General features: G+C 45.1%; 1 protein-coding gene across 1 annotated transcript in view; it reads left to right on the top strand.

The window, feature by feature from the left end:
- The window catches only part of LOC112114023 (scavenger receptor cysteine-rich type 1 protein M130-like), a gene marked incomplete at its 5' end in the record, with an annotated part of 208,992 nt that extends 194,388 nt beyond the window's left edge, over window positions 1-14,604 (top strand). Inside the window, 8 exons of the mRNA XM_029912881.1 lie at window positions 7,856-8,032; window positions 8,473-8,488; window positions 8,720-8,876; window positions 9,612-9,686; window positions 11,866-11,868; window positions 13,419-13,493; window positions 14,162-14,230; window positions 14,485-14,604. Of these exons, the coding sequence (XP_029768741.1) occupies window positions 7,856-8,032; window positions 8,473-8,488; window positions 8,720-8,876; window positions 9,612-9,686; window positions 11,866-11,868; window positions 13,419-13,493; window positions 14,162-14,230; window positions 14,485-14,604 (692 nt within the window). The remainder of the gene's footprint in view (window positions 1-7,855; window positions 8,033-8,472; window positions 8,489-8,719; window positions 8,877-9,611; window positions 9,687-11,865; window positions 11,869-13,418; window positions 13,494-14,161; window positions 14,231-14,484) is intronic.
- Between the last annotated feature and the right edge of the window lie 1,210 nt (window positions 14,605-15,814).

A 15,814-nucleotide genomic window follows, 5' to 3' on the forward strand; every position in this document is an offset into this window, starting at 1 on the left:
CTTTCTGTCTTTACCCCGCACAGTCACCTGCTCTGTCCCTCTCTTTGCTGTGTGTGCCCCAGTCTCCTGTCAGTGCCGTTTGTTTATCTGTGACTGACACTTAGCGTGCTGGATGCCACAAGAGCTCCCTCCCCACTCTGTCAGTCTGGGCTACTGGGCTCAGAGCTCCATTGTTGGAAGGACTTGATGTTGTCTGTTTGGAACTCACTTTCCACTCCCAGTTCTGACACTCCCTTTGTGACTTTGGGCAAGTCTCTTAACCACTCTGTGCCTCAGTTTCCCTACCTCACATGACGAGGACGAGTAATGTTTGTGCAACGCCTTGTGGATGAAAATCTCTCTGCTGGGGCTCATTCTGATCAATTTAGCATGAAGCCAGAACTAGTTTGAGTCACTCAGGATTTAATTCTCTCTCTCTGGTTCGGTACATGGGCAATTATCTCAGGTATCAAATTTCACGGCTAGTGCCGAGACGAAGCCAAACGCTGGAGCCTGTGGGAATGGGACGTCCTGGGATCTGGAGATAGGATGGAAGAACATCCTGATCAAGCCCCTGTTGGTTGAGGTATGGGAGAAAGTCCTGACCCCTGATAGGAGGGAACATTCTTTCTGTCTCATCCAAATCATTGCTGGAAGCTAGTTAGGATTTTTCCTGCTTGTGCTGGGGATGAGGAAAGCTGGCAATGAAGCTAAGGTGGACACCAAATAAGACTCCTTCTCCTCAGAAGACCCAGTGCTTGGTAAATGTGACAAACATGGTCTGTTGGGGACCTTGCAGGCTCCAGCCACGGAGCGGGGGGCAGGGGGGTTGGCCTCAGAAGAATGGGCATGCCTGACCCCTGCCTGCTAAGCTATGGGCAGATGTTCCTCACAGCCAGTTCTTCTAGTCCCCTCCCCCACCATAACACCACTTGTTGTGCATCTAATCTGCTGGTTACTGTAGCCCCCCATTCCCTATAGGGAGCACCAAGGCCAGGGTAGACCAGAACACCATGCTTAGCATTTCATGAAGTCACATCTGCTTGGGTCTCCACCCCTCTGTGCTGAGCAGCCTGATGGCATCAAAAAGGAGGTGATCCAAAGCTCCCTCATTTGCACAAAAGGTAAGGGCATCTCTCCAAATTCTGTACTGCTGGGACTATAACCAGCAGGGAAGGCAGCAGAGGGTGGGAATTGACACTGTCTCCCTCAGTCCTCAGCTAGCATGGTACGCTCAGATACACTCATGTAAAAGAAACCCTTGGGTGTGAACTAGTGGCTAGGACTCTCTGGCTAAACACTGCAAGTGTCTGTTACACTGCACTGTCCCTAATCTTACATCCACACTCAGGGACAAATCTTGGTCCTGTTAGAGTCAATGGCAAAGGGCCCATTCATTTCAATGGGACCAGAATCTGGACTTAATATCGAAAGGTTTCACCATAACTGATCTGAAGCAGCTTTAGCTTGCTGGACACCTGTGGAGCTTCCAGGATGGATGCCAGTGTGGTCATATCTCAGTTACCATCTGAACTGCACGCTGGAGCCTGCCTGGTCCCTGAGAGCACAGCCCCTCGAGGTGTCAGGCTTCCAGCCATCACCTGTGGCTCAGGATGGACTCACACGAATCTCCGTGTGGGAGTCCCCTGGGTTGCAGTCCCCTGTGTATCAACGATGATTTACCTCCGCAGGTACGACATGTCCAGACACTGCAGTTCTGTTCCCTCCAGGGCAATGACAGTGGTAGCCAGTGACCGAACAGCCTCCTTACAGCAAAGTGTCATTTATTAGAAAAAAAAATCTTAAACACAATAAACCAGACTCTGTGCATGTCTAGCTTACCCGGTGCTCAACCATCTTCGACATGGGGACCCTGGTAGAACTGCCTCCCTAGAGACTCTTCCACAGTGTCTCTGTGTCAGTTTGTCTCCCTGCCAGTGCTCGCTGACAACTCCCTGGACAGTCGCTGGCAACTCACCCCCTTTTTCTCTGAATGCTTTCTAATGCTTTAGTTTTCTTTTGACTTCTAGGTTCCCAGCCTGGCAAAACCCTGTCACTTCAGCCTGGAGCCATGCCATCATCTTGTAATTGCCCCTGATGTTTACCAGGAGGTTGCTTATCTGGGAACCAGTGTGTTGCCTTCCTGTTTATCCTTCACATTGCCCCCTAGTAAGGTAGAACAATGCAGTCCTACAGGACAGTTGTATAAGCCAGTCTACAAAAACTTCCCTGACTAGATCACATACTGTAACCATTTCATGAAGACATCTTGGTATTCATAACACTACTACACTTCAGCTCCAAGGCTGTCAGTGCCAAACAGCAAGTACAGGAAAGGCAAGGAGTCCAACTGGCTGATCCTTTTATTAATATATTCTACCCTGTAAGACTCTGCAAGCTGAGCATTTACAAGAGAATCTTAGATAAACACACCCGTCAGACAGAGTTCAAACAAGTGACTTGCTCAGCACTTTGGGGAGGCTTGGATCCAGATCTCAACTTTGCATCTTGCTCTTGCAGAAGCTCTAATGGGCTGAGGCAACCCCCCAACTAAATAACCCCACATCAGTGGGAAAATTCAAATCTGGGGTGACTGTGGCCCATTAAACTGCAGTTCTTTTCTGAAACGTGACTGTGGAAACAGCACCTTCCTCAGCAGATCTGCCCCCTGTGTGCTATTAGAGTCAGAGCTGCTCACTTTAGGGATGCAAGTTTGTTTTTCCTTTTGTTTACTCTGCAAAGCCATCTCGGCTCAGAGAGAGGGGAGTCTGCTACCTCTTGTGCATCAGCAAAATTATTCAACAGGTGCTGATCAGTGCCACCTGTGTAAACCCACTGAGGACAATGAGGTTGCACGTGTGTCTGTGAGGGCATCATTTGTCCTGCTGGATCTCTATTGCAGGTGGTGATGTTTAAGAAGGAAATCTTTTTTTTTTTTAGGTAACATATGGAGCATGCTTTGGTCCAGCATCCCTTTTCAAAGTAGGACCGTCCATTATTTTCCCAGTTAGCTAAGATTCCTTGTTTCAACATCTAACAGCTTCCATGTCAAGGGCTATAAATCCACTACTGCATATGATACCACAGCCAAATGTCTGAATTGCTGGAAAACTTAGAATCTTTATGTCCACTAAATTTGAGTTATTTTAGTGGATTTATAATACAAAGCCAAATTTAATTGACACTAAATACATAGAGCTAGACTGTGACCTGGAATGCACTGCATGCAGGAACATGAGGGGGCTAGGAACTTTGCATGCACTCCTGTGTGGGTTACCCAGCCCTGGGACCCGGTGCACAAGGGCCTGGGGGTGAGGGTGGGAAATGGGCTTAGCTGAGCCAGCACGGGGAATGCCGTAACTTGCTGCTGCTATAGGCCAACAGCAAATTATTACCCACCCTTGAGCAAGGGGGAAGTGAGGGCACAGCATTTCAAGAAAGATGTGGAGAAATTGGAGAGGGTCCAGAGAAGAGCAACAAGAATGATTAAAGGTCTTGAGAACATGACCAATGAAGGAAGGCTGAAAGAATTGGGTTTGTTTAGTTTGGAAAAGAGAAGACTGAGAGGGGACATGCTAGCATTTGTCAGGTATCTAAAAGGGTGTCATAAGGAGGAGGGAGAATACTTGTTCACCTTAGCCTCTACAGAGAGAACAAGAAGCAATGGGCTTAAACTGCAGCAAGGGAGGTTTAGGTTGGACATTAGGAAAAAGTTCCAAACCGTCAGGGTGGTTAAACACTGGAATAAATTGCCTAGGGAGGTTGTGGAATCTCCATTTCTGGAGATATTTAAGAGTAGGTTAGATAAATGTCTATCAGGGATGGTCTAGACAATATTTGGTCCTGCCATGAAGGCCGGGGACTGGACTCGATGACCTCTCGAGGTTCCTTCCAGTCCTAGAATCTATGAATCTATGAATAAGATGGATGATGGTTGCATAGGGTCTTGATCATCTGAGATAATTAAGCCCTGCTGATCCACAGTCACCTCCTGCAAAAATTCCTTTAGTTTTCTTCCTGTTGTGTTTCCATTTGCAACCACCCCAGTGCCATTGCAAGGGCTGGTGTTTAAAGCATTCAGCATTTGATGTTTTCCCTTTTGTCTTTGGCATCGTGTCTTCAGATGTCCTTTCCTTGTGAAAGTCTCACCACTGCTCACCAAACAGACAGTTGTGATCCCCTCACACCATGCCACCTTTGGAGCAGAGCTGGACCCAAGCAGATTCATCCCACTCTAGCTATCCCACCAGACCTAACATTGATGGTGAGCTTTAGGGTGGCATCTGATCCTCAGTTACTGAGGCAGGAAGCTGCTTTATCCAGCTACTGCCCTCTTGCCATTTTAAAGCGGTTAAAGTCGAAGGTAGTGGGATGAGAGCCTGTAGTCCGTCACCATGACTCCACTTCAGGAATTAAGTTCTGTTGTCTAAGTGTATCCAGGAGCTTCTTAAACTGCTGCTCCCCTCAGCTTCCTTCAGGCCTGGCTGTGTGTTTGGTGGGCCGAACTCTGCAAAATTCCAAGTGCTTCCTGGCAGGAAACATTCAAAAAGTATTTTCATGGATTGTCTTTCAAAAAGAGAAAAAACAAATGTACAGGGGTAATTTTGTTTTCCCCTTGAAGTTCGCCTGTGACTACATTGCTGGTGGTACTTGCCACTACATTGCTAAGCCTCCTTAATGCTAACGCATACTGAAAGGAGGCACATCCAATGTGCCAGTCAATTCTATAGCATGAGAGCTATGGTTTACCTGGCTTCTCTCTTCTTGCATATCTGGAGAAACAATCCCAGATGCCTAAATGAAATCTTCTGAGAAAATTAGTGTAAGGAACATACACAATTATGTTGTATGTTTCAACCTGCGGTATGTTAATGTGCACTAAGGAACTTAGTGTGCATCCAACAGGGTCTACAGTGACCAGCTGGTGTGCAACACATTAGTGCACTTTAGAATCACGCCTTCTAGTGCACATTACTGCACCACGTAGAGCAGTCCTAAGACTACTGCAGTTTGCGGTTTTCCCTTCACTGATCTTAGAGAGGGTACATTGTTTATTGCTATTTCACAAGTAGCATTAGAGATAGCATTGAGATCAAGAGTCTTGGTCCAGCCTATTAAATAAATAAAGTTGTGATCTGGGCATCCTCCCACGTTCATTTTTATTCAGACCTGTCTCTAGTTACTGATGTTGCAGATGGCTTCAATACACTGTTTATGCACTCCAAAACAAATAGAAAAGATTCTAATGACCTGCTCACATGGGTAATGGCTGAAGATGTGGAACTAAATCTACCTGCTAGAGACCTGCAAAGACTCCTATAGAGAGGTGTTCCTCAGGGGCGGCTGGCTGGTAGTATGGCTGGCACATATACTCATCATTATAGCTGGATTTTTATGACTTGAGTGTCACCATTTGAACATAAGGTTTCTCAAGTGGCTTGAAGCTGCACTCCCAAAGTTCATGTTGGTCATCAAAATGTCTTGTCAGTTCATCTGTTGGGGTGGCCTGGCCCTAAAAGTCAAAGCAGGCTTATCAATATAAAATGACCTTTACCAGGAACCAGACACCAACAGAGGGAGCAGTCTCTCTCCCTGCACCTCTTCTTCAGGTGTCTGGCAACCTCCCAAAAGACGTGCTGGAAACAGGGATTCTAGTTCATCTCCACTATTGTCAGCAATTGGCACAGCCACAGGAACTTATCAACACAAATAGCTAAATTACAAAGCTGCAACAATAAATCCAGCTCGGGTCCAGAACAGAGACCACCCATAAATTGAAAGATCTAGGGAAAAAAGAGTTCCTTCCCTATCAAATAATATTGAAAACCTGGGAAAGCCAGGTAGGCATTAACTACTGAATGGCAGGTTTTGCTGAAAGGAGAGAAAGAACATGTGCAGGTCTTCTACAAATCTTAAACCTCTGTGGCTCTCTGCCTTATACTAGCTTTCTGTCAGTTTCCAGATCTGCTTCTAGGTCTAATCTTCAAAGTCCTAAATCCATTAGCTTAGCTATCTTGGGAACTGTCTCTCCCTCCCTAATACACTGGGCTCCAAAGGGATATCGAGGCTGCTGGAGTTCAGCATGATGTTCTCAAGGCCTGGAGTCATGGCATTCTCCATGGAGGACCCTCAGTGATGGTGGGACTCCTTAATGATTGAGATGAGCTTAGTTCTTTCTGCAAGCCTCCCCTTAAGAGCAACCGCATACTGTTCTGACTGTTTTTCTCATAAAGATGGAAATAATGAAATAACTACTTCAGAAGACAACCACACAATGAAGTGGAGATGGAGAGTACAGTCTTTTGGGGCAGAATTTGTGCTTTGTAGTTATATATTCAATATCTGTATACTTTGATTATATTCCTAATAGTTGCCCTTAAAAGGTGACAGCCCAAAGCAAGTTTAAGGAGTGTTTCTTATTCAATGCAATACCAGAAGAAATGGTCAGTTAATATGTAAAATGACACAATGTAAAGTCTTTGGCAGCATGGTCATAAGCATGATGGATTCTTGCATGCACGCTATCTCTCCAACAAACTGTCAAAACAGACTTGGGGAAAAAGTTCAACTTCAGTTAGGGGTAGGGAGAAAATTAATGTCCTTGTTAAAGGGAAGAGGGGCCATGAAACTGAATAGAAGAGGCCTTCTTTCCACCAACAGCTCTGCTGTGTCAGTCTCAATGCTGAGATCAGAAAGACAGGACAGCAGTCAGCATCAAATGTCTTCCTATTTTAAAGACAATCTGCAGCTTTTCTCTGTGCAGATTCTCAGGTCCTAGAACAGCAATCTTGTGTCCTGAAACCTCACTGGGCCCAAGCAACTGCTCCAAAATTAAATGTGCCCTTTCAGAGTCATAAGGCCACAAGTTGGTGTTGAGCACCTTCAATCCCCACTGACTTCAACAGAAGAGGAATAAGCCTCCAAGTGAGGAGAAGTGGAGAAAGAGACAGGAAATGCCTGTCTTCTTGCAAGACAAGTTTTTCATTTACCTCTGAGCGATTCTTCTCCATCTGCACTGCAGATGCTTTCATCCCTGGGCTTAATCTCACTTTGGCTTGGAGTCTTTGCATCACATCTAATCCATCGCATTGTATTATGTATGTGGTTGAGAAATTTATTCTGAGATTTGCCATTTTATTAAAATCTTCATATGGTAGATCCAGCAGTTGGACACAGTGGAGACGCTGGGGCTCAGATACATCCCTGCAATAACACTGCAGTTAAAACAAGGATAAACCGGGCTTGAGGTCTACAAACAAATAGCAGTGCATTTTCTTTATAAACCCACTCACTGTTATGTTAAGTGCAGAGTGTTGACTAGTGTTTAATTTTTTTATTTCATGTTTGTTTACATGTGTGTATGCAAATTAAATTGCTCAGTGGCACGTTCTGCATAAATAGTTCTTTGCACACTAGAAAAATGTTAGGTGGGGAATGGGAAGTGAGAGATTGGGGTTCAGTCCCAGGTCCAGAAAGAAACTGAAACATGTTTTTGTTTGTTTCACTCAGATTTAAATTTGTATAATTTAGAAGATTTTTATTCCTTATGTACTCACAGGCTCTGCAGTTTCTGAGCTGGAGTGTCTGAAGGTGCCAGCAAACCAGTTGTAGGAATCAGTCAGAGCCTTGTTCTCTGTCCTTGGTAAGTTTACTAATTCCCATGCTTAATTTCATACTGAGACTCTTGTGTCTCAGACACCAACTTCTGAACTCTGAGCTTGGTTCCTTTCCCTTAGACACTCACTGTCCTCGCTCAACATTGTGTGTAGCAAAGGGGACACCTACTCTCCAGTGAGGAGAAATGGATTTTCTGAACCTTATAGTATGTACAGACTGGGTGCTTTGGTGCACTGACTCCCTATGTCTCCATCTCCAGGCAATATCCTGGGCACAGCCATGCAGTACCTGCAGCAGCTCCTCCAGATGCCCTTTGGCTGCAGGGAGCAGAACATGGTCCTGTTTGCTCCCAACATCTACGTCCTGGACTATCTGAATAAAACGGGGCAGCTGAGTGAGGAGACCAAATCCAAGGCCATTGGATACTTAGTCTGCGGTGAGGAGCATTAGAGGATTCCTCCTTCTAATATATGACTGGCTTTGCTGAAACAACTTCGCACCTCACGTCTTGGCATAGATGCAATACAGTTGCTCCAGTAACACAGACTTTAGGGCTAGTTACATTTGTGACAGAACTTGGCAATTTTTTTCATCAAATTATAATTCATGAAGAACACTTCCTTCTTCTGTTCCTGTGTAGCTTTGTCACATTATCCAGGGCCAAATTATCTCTTCACATGCAGTGCTGCAAGTCAGTTGATTTTCATAGGGTTGCTTTGGTGTAAATGGCAAAATAATTTGTGCCCCAGTTGTTAGTTTATAAATCCTATGGAAAGCTGTTTGGAGACTGGGGTTTAACTGATGGCAAAAATGGATTTTACCCTTCACCTAACTTTAAAAGCAGGGAATGGTTCAGTCTCCCCCTTGTGCTTTCAGGGTACCAGATGCAGCAGTCTTACAAACACCCAGATGGATCCTACAGTGTCTTTGGGAGCAGAGATAAGGAAGGAAGGAATACATGATGAGAGCTGGGAATCTGTGGGGGAGCGGGGTTGAGATGCTAGCATTGTCTACATAGACTCCAATTTCTTATCTGAGCCTGCATGGAGGGAAGGGGATCTGAGCTGAGCTTTACTGCTCCTGACTCATAGTAGGTGCTCATGTCTCTGTGGTTTCCTTGCAGGCTCTCTGCCTTCGTATATAAGTCACTTGCACAAGCCAAATGCTACATCCATATTGACGACAAGGTCCATTCTCAAACTCTGGTCTGGCTGGCAAGCAAACAGAAGCCAGACTGCTGCTTCCAAAATGCTGGGAAACTCTTCAATAACACCTTGAAGGTGATGTGTCTCTGCATATTCAGCCATTGCATATTTAGTGTAACCACTAAAAAATATTGTCCTTACCAAGCATATTTTATTCTACCACTGGGCTTACTGGTGTGTGCAAAATATTCTAGGTCGAGTTCTGCTGTAACAACTGTGTAAATCTGGAGTAACTCCATTGACTTTCATCAGGATTTGGACTACCACGTCCAAGAGCAGAATAGGGCAATCAACTGCATCCAAGCAGTCCAGCTAGAAATATTTTATAGCACATACAGTTTTCATTGATATCAACATGTATCTCTCACCGTCTCTCCTGCACTCTGCCCACTAATTCATATCCACCAGGATTTAGTCTAACTTTCCAAACTTCCGATAAGCTTTTTTAAAAGCCATCATTTTAAAGTCAACCTGTCATGATCAACACACTCAGTGTTCAGATGTACCAGATCTACGAATGCTGTGATTCTGGAGGTAAATTTGCTATTTGCAAATATGGTTACCATCACAAATTCATGCTAATAGAACCTTTACCACACCATTATTCTAAGCGCTGCATCCTGGCACCACACTCTTGAGGTTGGGGCGGGGACAATGAAGATGTGGATTTTGAACAAACCTATAGAGTGGGTGTCAGTGGTCCACCATCCAGTCATACAATGGGTTAGTGAGAAACTGTAAGAAGAAGGGGAGAAGATGGTCCCTCCTTTCCTCCCCTGGACTGACTAGCTCTCTTTGTGTTCTATTCAGGGAGGAGTAGATGATGAGTTTTCACTCACAGCCTATAACACCATGGCTTTGCTCGACGCTGGACATCCCAGCTTGGTAAGGATTCCTTCACTGTGGTTATCAGCTGAAAATGTACTTCTGTCAATTTACCTTGCATTAAAATCATTACAGATAGTCTAGGCACTGGGAGTGATAACTTGTGAGAATGTACAGGAACATGCATGCATTATCTTCTGGTAATGGAGAGGAGGAGCAACCATCCACTCTAACACATTCTGTTCATATTAGTGGAATATTAACCCAGAGATCTAGGATAGCATACAATTTATGGTGTACAACTTGTTTTGTTCTGTTGATGCATAATCACTGTAATTCCAGTATGCATAGGAACTGCACCTCAAATACATCCAGGAAACTAGCAATGTATTGACCAGTTTGAAATCCTCAGTAATGGCCCATCAACATACAGTAACTCCTCACTTAAAGTCATCCTGGTTAACGTTGTTTCGTTGTTACATTGCTGATCAATTAGAGAACATGCTCGTTTAAAGTTGTGCAATGCTCCCTTATAACGTTGTTTGGCAGCCGCCTGCTTTATCCACTGCTTGCAGGAAGAGCAGCCCATTGGAGCTAGCTTGTGAGGGCTTGGAACCAGGGTGGACCTGCAGCCCCTCTATCAGCTCCCCGCTCCCCTAAGTTCCCTGTGCTGCAGCCACCCAGCAGGCTATCAATTGCCGGGCAGGTCAGCTGTCCCTCCCCACACTGCCATGTGCTGCTCCTGCCCTCTGCCTTGGAGCTGCTCCCCAGAGCCTCCTGCTTGCTGTGCAGGGGAGGAGAGAGGGGGGCTAATGTCAGGGTGTCCCCTCCCCCCTGCTCCTGCACCCCGCTTACTCCATTTCCATAGAGCTCGGGGAGGGGGCACAACAGGGCTCAAGACAGAGGGAGCTTCCTGGCAGCAGCTTCTGTCTCAACTTACTGATCTACTTAAAAAGGCAGTGTACTTAGAGTGGGGTCAGCATACTTGAAGGGGCAGTGTGCATCTCTCTCTCACACACACGGTGTGTCTCTGTCTGCCATGCTGTCTCCCCTCCCTCCATTCGTGCTGCCTTGTAGAGTGTGAGGCTACATTAACAACAATGGGTTAACCCTTGAGGGCTCAGCTGATTGCTAGTTCATCATTTAGCAGCAAGGCATTCCCTGGGGAATATCCCACCCTCTGACTTCACCACCTCAACCAAGCTTCACAATCATCATCGCTGTGTACCCGTATTAAATTGTTTAACTTATACTGTGTGTGTGTGTGTGTGTCTATATATATATATATAGTCTTTTGTCTAGTGAAAAAAATTTCCCTGGAACCTAACCCCCCCTATATACATTAATTCTTATGGGGAAATTGGATCAGCTTAACATCGTTTCGCTTAAAGTCGCATTTTTTAGGAACATAACTACAACATTAAGCGAGGAGTTACTGTATAAACAAAGATGGACCTACACCACAAAATTCAGATCTGGATCCAAATCAGGGTTGTGCAGATCTAAGATTTGGGTTAAGCCCGTTAGAAAGGTAGTGATCAATTTCAAAATTCACATCCAAATCTGGGTTCGTATTGTACTCATTCTCCCTTGGAATTGTTCATATCTGAGGTCTGGGTTCCAGCCTATCTCTACACACACTATAATACTCCATGTTGCTGTTTCATGTACTTTTGCTATTTGTATTTGAAGGTCTTTCCTCCACCTGGCCCTTTGTGTTCTGCAGTGAAATATTTGGACTAAATTCAGACCTGTCAAAATCTACTCCAGCAAGTCCTTCAGATGGAGCTTTCAAGTGGACAGCAAAAACCGCCTGCTGCTCCTGCCTGATAATCTGGGAAATTACAGCCTGGAAGTGAATGGCCTTGGCTGTGTCTACGTGCAGCTCAGAGATACCCAGCCCACTGCCGCTCACTGTGGGCAGCTCCACCCAGGAATGAACCATTCTTGTGTCTCTTTTCTGTTTTTGTGGCTTGTTCATTCTTTTTTTGTGTCCTTTGTTCTTTGTATCATTTCTTTTATTCTCTTGGGTTTCGTTTATTCTTCCACTCTCTTTTGTTCCTCCTTTCTCTTTCATTCTTTCATGTATTGTGTTCCAGTGTTTCCTTCACTTTTCTGAGGGAACTTTCCTTCCTGGGATCTTGGGTCCAATTTCTGCACTCAGAAGTAGCTGTGTTTCTAATTGAAAACTCTGCCAATTGCACTCTATTGCATTCTCTTTGGTTTTCCTCTTTCCCAGGCGGTGAGATTTCTGAGAGGCATTAAAAGTAATGGATTGTGTCTCTGATGCAGATGCAACCCTTACCCTGGAGTCACTGTGAGGTAGTATTTGAGTCACAAGTGAAGCATCTTTGGAGCTGAATTAATGATGTGAAAAATAGATGATAGAGGCAGATCTGTCAGAAAGGTGTTTGAGAACTGCCACAATGTTAAATGGAGGAAGGGAGTGATTGGGGTTTTATTGTCAGGATTATTTCCCTTTTTTCTAGATAATTCTGAGATACAACATCCTTGTGCCTGAGAAGGCATCTGGGTTCTCTCTCTCTTTCTCTCTCTGCGCAGCCAGTGAATGCTACCTGCACAGCTGATGTGCCAGCAAAGTTTGACCTTGTCGTTTCAGCCAGGTAACCTCCTCTCACTGCCTCAGCTCCCTGAATGACAAGAACCAGCTGACTGGGAAAGGGTGAGGGGAGGGTTTAAAACAGGGCTGATTATAAATATTGGAACAAATCTGTGGCACCCCAGGACTTTGCCATGGCCCCTGTGATTGTGAGCATAGGACATGGCTTCTCCTACCCCGAAAACCCAGGTCTTAACGAATGGATCTAAAGGAGATTCTCCTCTAGCTGTTAGCAGTATGGAGCCTATGATACGCAACTAAGCATTTCTGATTCCATCCAACAATGCCCTGCAGTACGCATATACACTAGACAGTTGAGTACAGTGTTAGTGCTGTTTTATAATGGGGATGATTCACATTTGCCCCCTGCCCCCCTTTAGCCACATGGTGGTTGTCTGGATGCGTACAATGTGCATATAAGCAGTGAATCATTTAAATGGCAGTTGCCATTGCAGCAGCCATTGTAAGTATGCTGAGGTTCTCTCCAGCCACAGCCCTGTGGTGCCCGAGTCCCCTGAAGCACTCTCTCCTGCTGAGACACCTGTGGCCTGGTCCTGATGCCGGGACCTCTCCCCAAATGCAAGTCCAACAGTTCTGGATTGTGTCCCTGTGACTAGATATATAAAAAACACTCTGAACATTACCTCCCTCACCCTGCATGGAACTTACTGTGCTTCATGGCAACACCCTTTCCATCTCTAGGTGTTTATAGAGCACCAGCACTATAGAAACTAGATGCTGTATTAATAGACCTCTCCACGCCCTGTCCCTCTCATGCACTTATGCCTCTTGCCGCTCTGTCTCTCTCCTCCGTGTAATCAGGGCTTGATCTACACAAGAAAACGAAGTCAGTTTAACTATGTTGCTATGGGGTATGAAAAATCTGCACCCCTGAGAGGTGTAGTTAAGCTGACCTAAACCCTGGTGTAGATTAGCTATCTAACCTGTTGGGGAAGTGGAGATGGGAGAACTCCTCCCATCAGCATAGTAGTGTCTACACTGAAGCACTGCAGTGCTGCAGCTGTGACTCTGTAGTGTGTGAAGTGCAGACATACTCTAAGAAGTAAAAATGGAACAGGTAAATCAGAAAGGTTTTGTGCTCTGGAGCAGAATGTATCATTGTGATTCCTCCTCATTCATGGTCCAGACTGATCTGGTCTCTCTCATTGCAGTTATGCTCCAGCATGGCCATTGTTGATGGCAAGATGCTCTCAGGCTTTGTCCCGGACGGTTCATCCCTGTGGAAGGTAAAGGATGGGAGTGAGGTGAATAAACCACCCCAAGAGCAGAGGGGGTTACGGGCTGTTATACCCTGGGCTGGATAAAAGGAGAGGACTGGGCCAGACAACCAGTGTTCTGAGCCATGCAGGCATTCACTGGAGACCACTTGTCTCAGGACACATTGCCATCCCTTTCATTCCATACAACCAGTAACCCACTTAATGAAACAAACATTATACCCAAACTGTGTGTGGATGCCTGACAAACTGCTGCAGACTAGCTTAGGCCAAATAAATACACACATACATCTAGGGCCAGTGTGTGTGTGTGTGTTACAGCACCCCCCACTTCCCCACCCAAGGACAGATTTTTAAAGGCATGTAGGCTCCTAGTGGGACAGTCAAAAGAACCTAGCTCCCATTACAATCAGTAGGAATCAGGTATTTAAGCACTTTAGAAAAATTCACTTGGGCACCTGCCCATCTGCATTCTTAGGTGCCTAAATACCTCTGACAATCTGCCACCTAGTGATTATTATGCAGTTTCCACCTGGTTCCATGGTAATAGAGCTGCCAATACTTGCACTGATTAAGAATGTGGTAGGTGTTTAATGACATCATGTGGCCATTTCTGCAGGTTCTGGGATGTCTTTTGTGTTAATAAATGAATCTCTTTCCTTTTTCCTTGTTTCAAGCTTCAGGGTGATCGTATGGTGATGCAAGTGGAAACCAAGAACAACCGTGGCCTCTTCAACTTGGAGAGTGTAAGTCTGAGAAAATATGTTAGTTTTTCTTGACCTTTTTATGTATATTTTATAAAACTGTTTTCCCCTAAGACCAAAAGTCCTAACAAGGCAATTGTAAAGCAACCAAGTCAAGTGAACAGGGACTCTGGGAAGATGGTATCATACAAGGTAAGCAGCCATGTGTTTGGGACCCACTTTAGGGGTCTTTGGTGGAAAGAAATTGATATTAAAAGAAAATAATCTGACAAGCTTGTCTGTCCTTCCATTCCCAGGCCTCACAGAAGAATATCACTTTCTCTTTCTCAGTTGAGCAAGAACTTCTTGCGGTCAACATCAAACCAGCTTCAGTGCTGATCTACGATCACTATGAAATAGGTAGGAGGCCTGGCTGAGATACTTGTCTATTTCCACTAAGCTGGATGGCATTTGTTTACATGCTACTACTCTTACCTTAACACATATTGACTGGGGGTGGGCACTCCCAGCTTTTATATTGGATGTTAGCCCCATGTCCCTCCCAGACGGGACCAGTGGACACCTTGAAACTCGCCAGACACTGCCTATATATTATAGCTCAGCCTGGGGAATGGATCAGTCTGAAATGGGGAGATTGCAATGGAGTTTCATCAGATGTTTAGGGACTTATTGAACATATCAAATGCTGCCCATGAGTTTATAGATCAGCCATGAAGACAGGTCATTCTGAAACAAGGGAGGCTTCAAGTTCTCAAAGGTGTTTGTGAGCTGAGAGGATTCTGTAACTGGGGCAGAAGACACTTATTGCGGCTTTGGAATATTTGGATTGAATGCGTTTGAGTTTCTTCTTTTGTAGATGGGCATGTCCTTGCTGAGTACAGCACAGCCTGTGGTCAGACATTTCACCTTGAAAGCAGCTACAAGTCCGCACCAGATAGAGCGACTTGTGAGTGGTACTCTCCATAGAGTACAATAAGAATGGGGAGATGACGGGCTGGGGGGGAAAGTGGACAAGAGACTGGGTGATGTAATCTAAATGAAAGGGAGAGCTGTTCAGAACCTGAGGGCTCTGATGTATTTTGTAAAGAATTTGAAAGTAGTGTAGTGGGATGGATTTCACTGGGAAAATATACAAGATTTTGTAGATGTTGAGCTTGGAAACAGATCCCTTCACTGTGAAAATGAGCCACTTTCTGAGCAGAAATGGCTCCATCGGGTGGGGGGGTGTTTCAAAAGCAGCTAAATGACTTAGGAGCACATGTGCTATTGAAAGTTAGTGGGACATGTACTCCTGAGACGCTTCTGAAATCCCACCCATCAGCTGAAGGTGACTCTGGAATTGGAACTCTTGCATATACAGGATTTGAAACTTTCACATGGTGCTGGTGTTGTAACCAGCCACTTCAGGGAGTTTTCTGGAAAAGTGAAACTTGTGGGGAGTGAAACGTGGTGAAAATGTCTGTGCTTAATTCTGCAGTTAAATTTTCAGCTGTTTCATGCAGCTGCAGTGGTTTGTAGAGCAGGAGAAGAAAGGCAGAGGGATTAAGTGTGGTTTTGTCCTCCTGGCACAACCAGAATTGGCACATTGGCTTTTAATAGGAGATTCTGATCTCTCTCTCTCTCTCT

The sequence above is a fragment of the Terrapene carolina genome, unplaced genomic scaffold (assembly GCF_002925995.2).
Source record: "Terrapene carolina triunguis isolate 2854851 unplaced genomic scaffold, T_m_triunguis-2.0 Scaffold347, whole genome shotgun sequence".
NCBI classification, from domain to species: domain Eukaryota; kingdom Metazoa; phylum Chordata; order Testudines; family Emydidae; genus Terrapene; species Terrapene triunguis.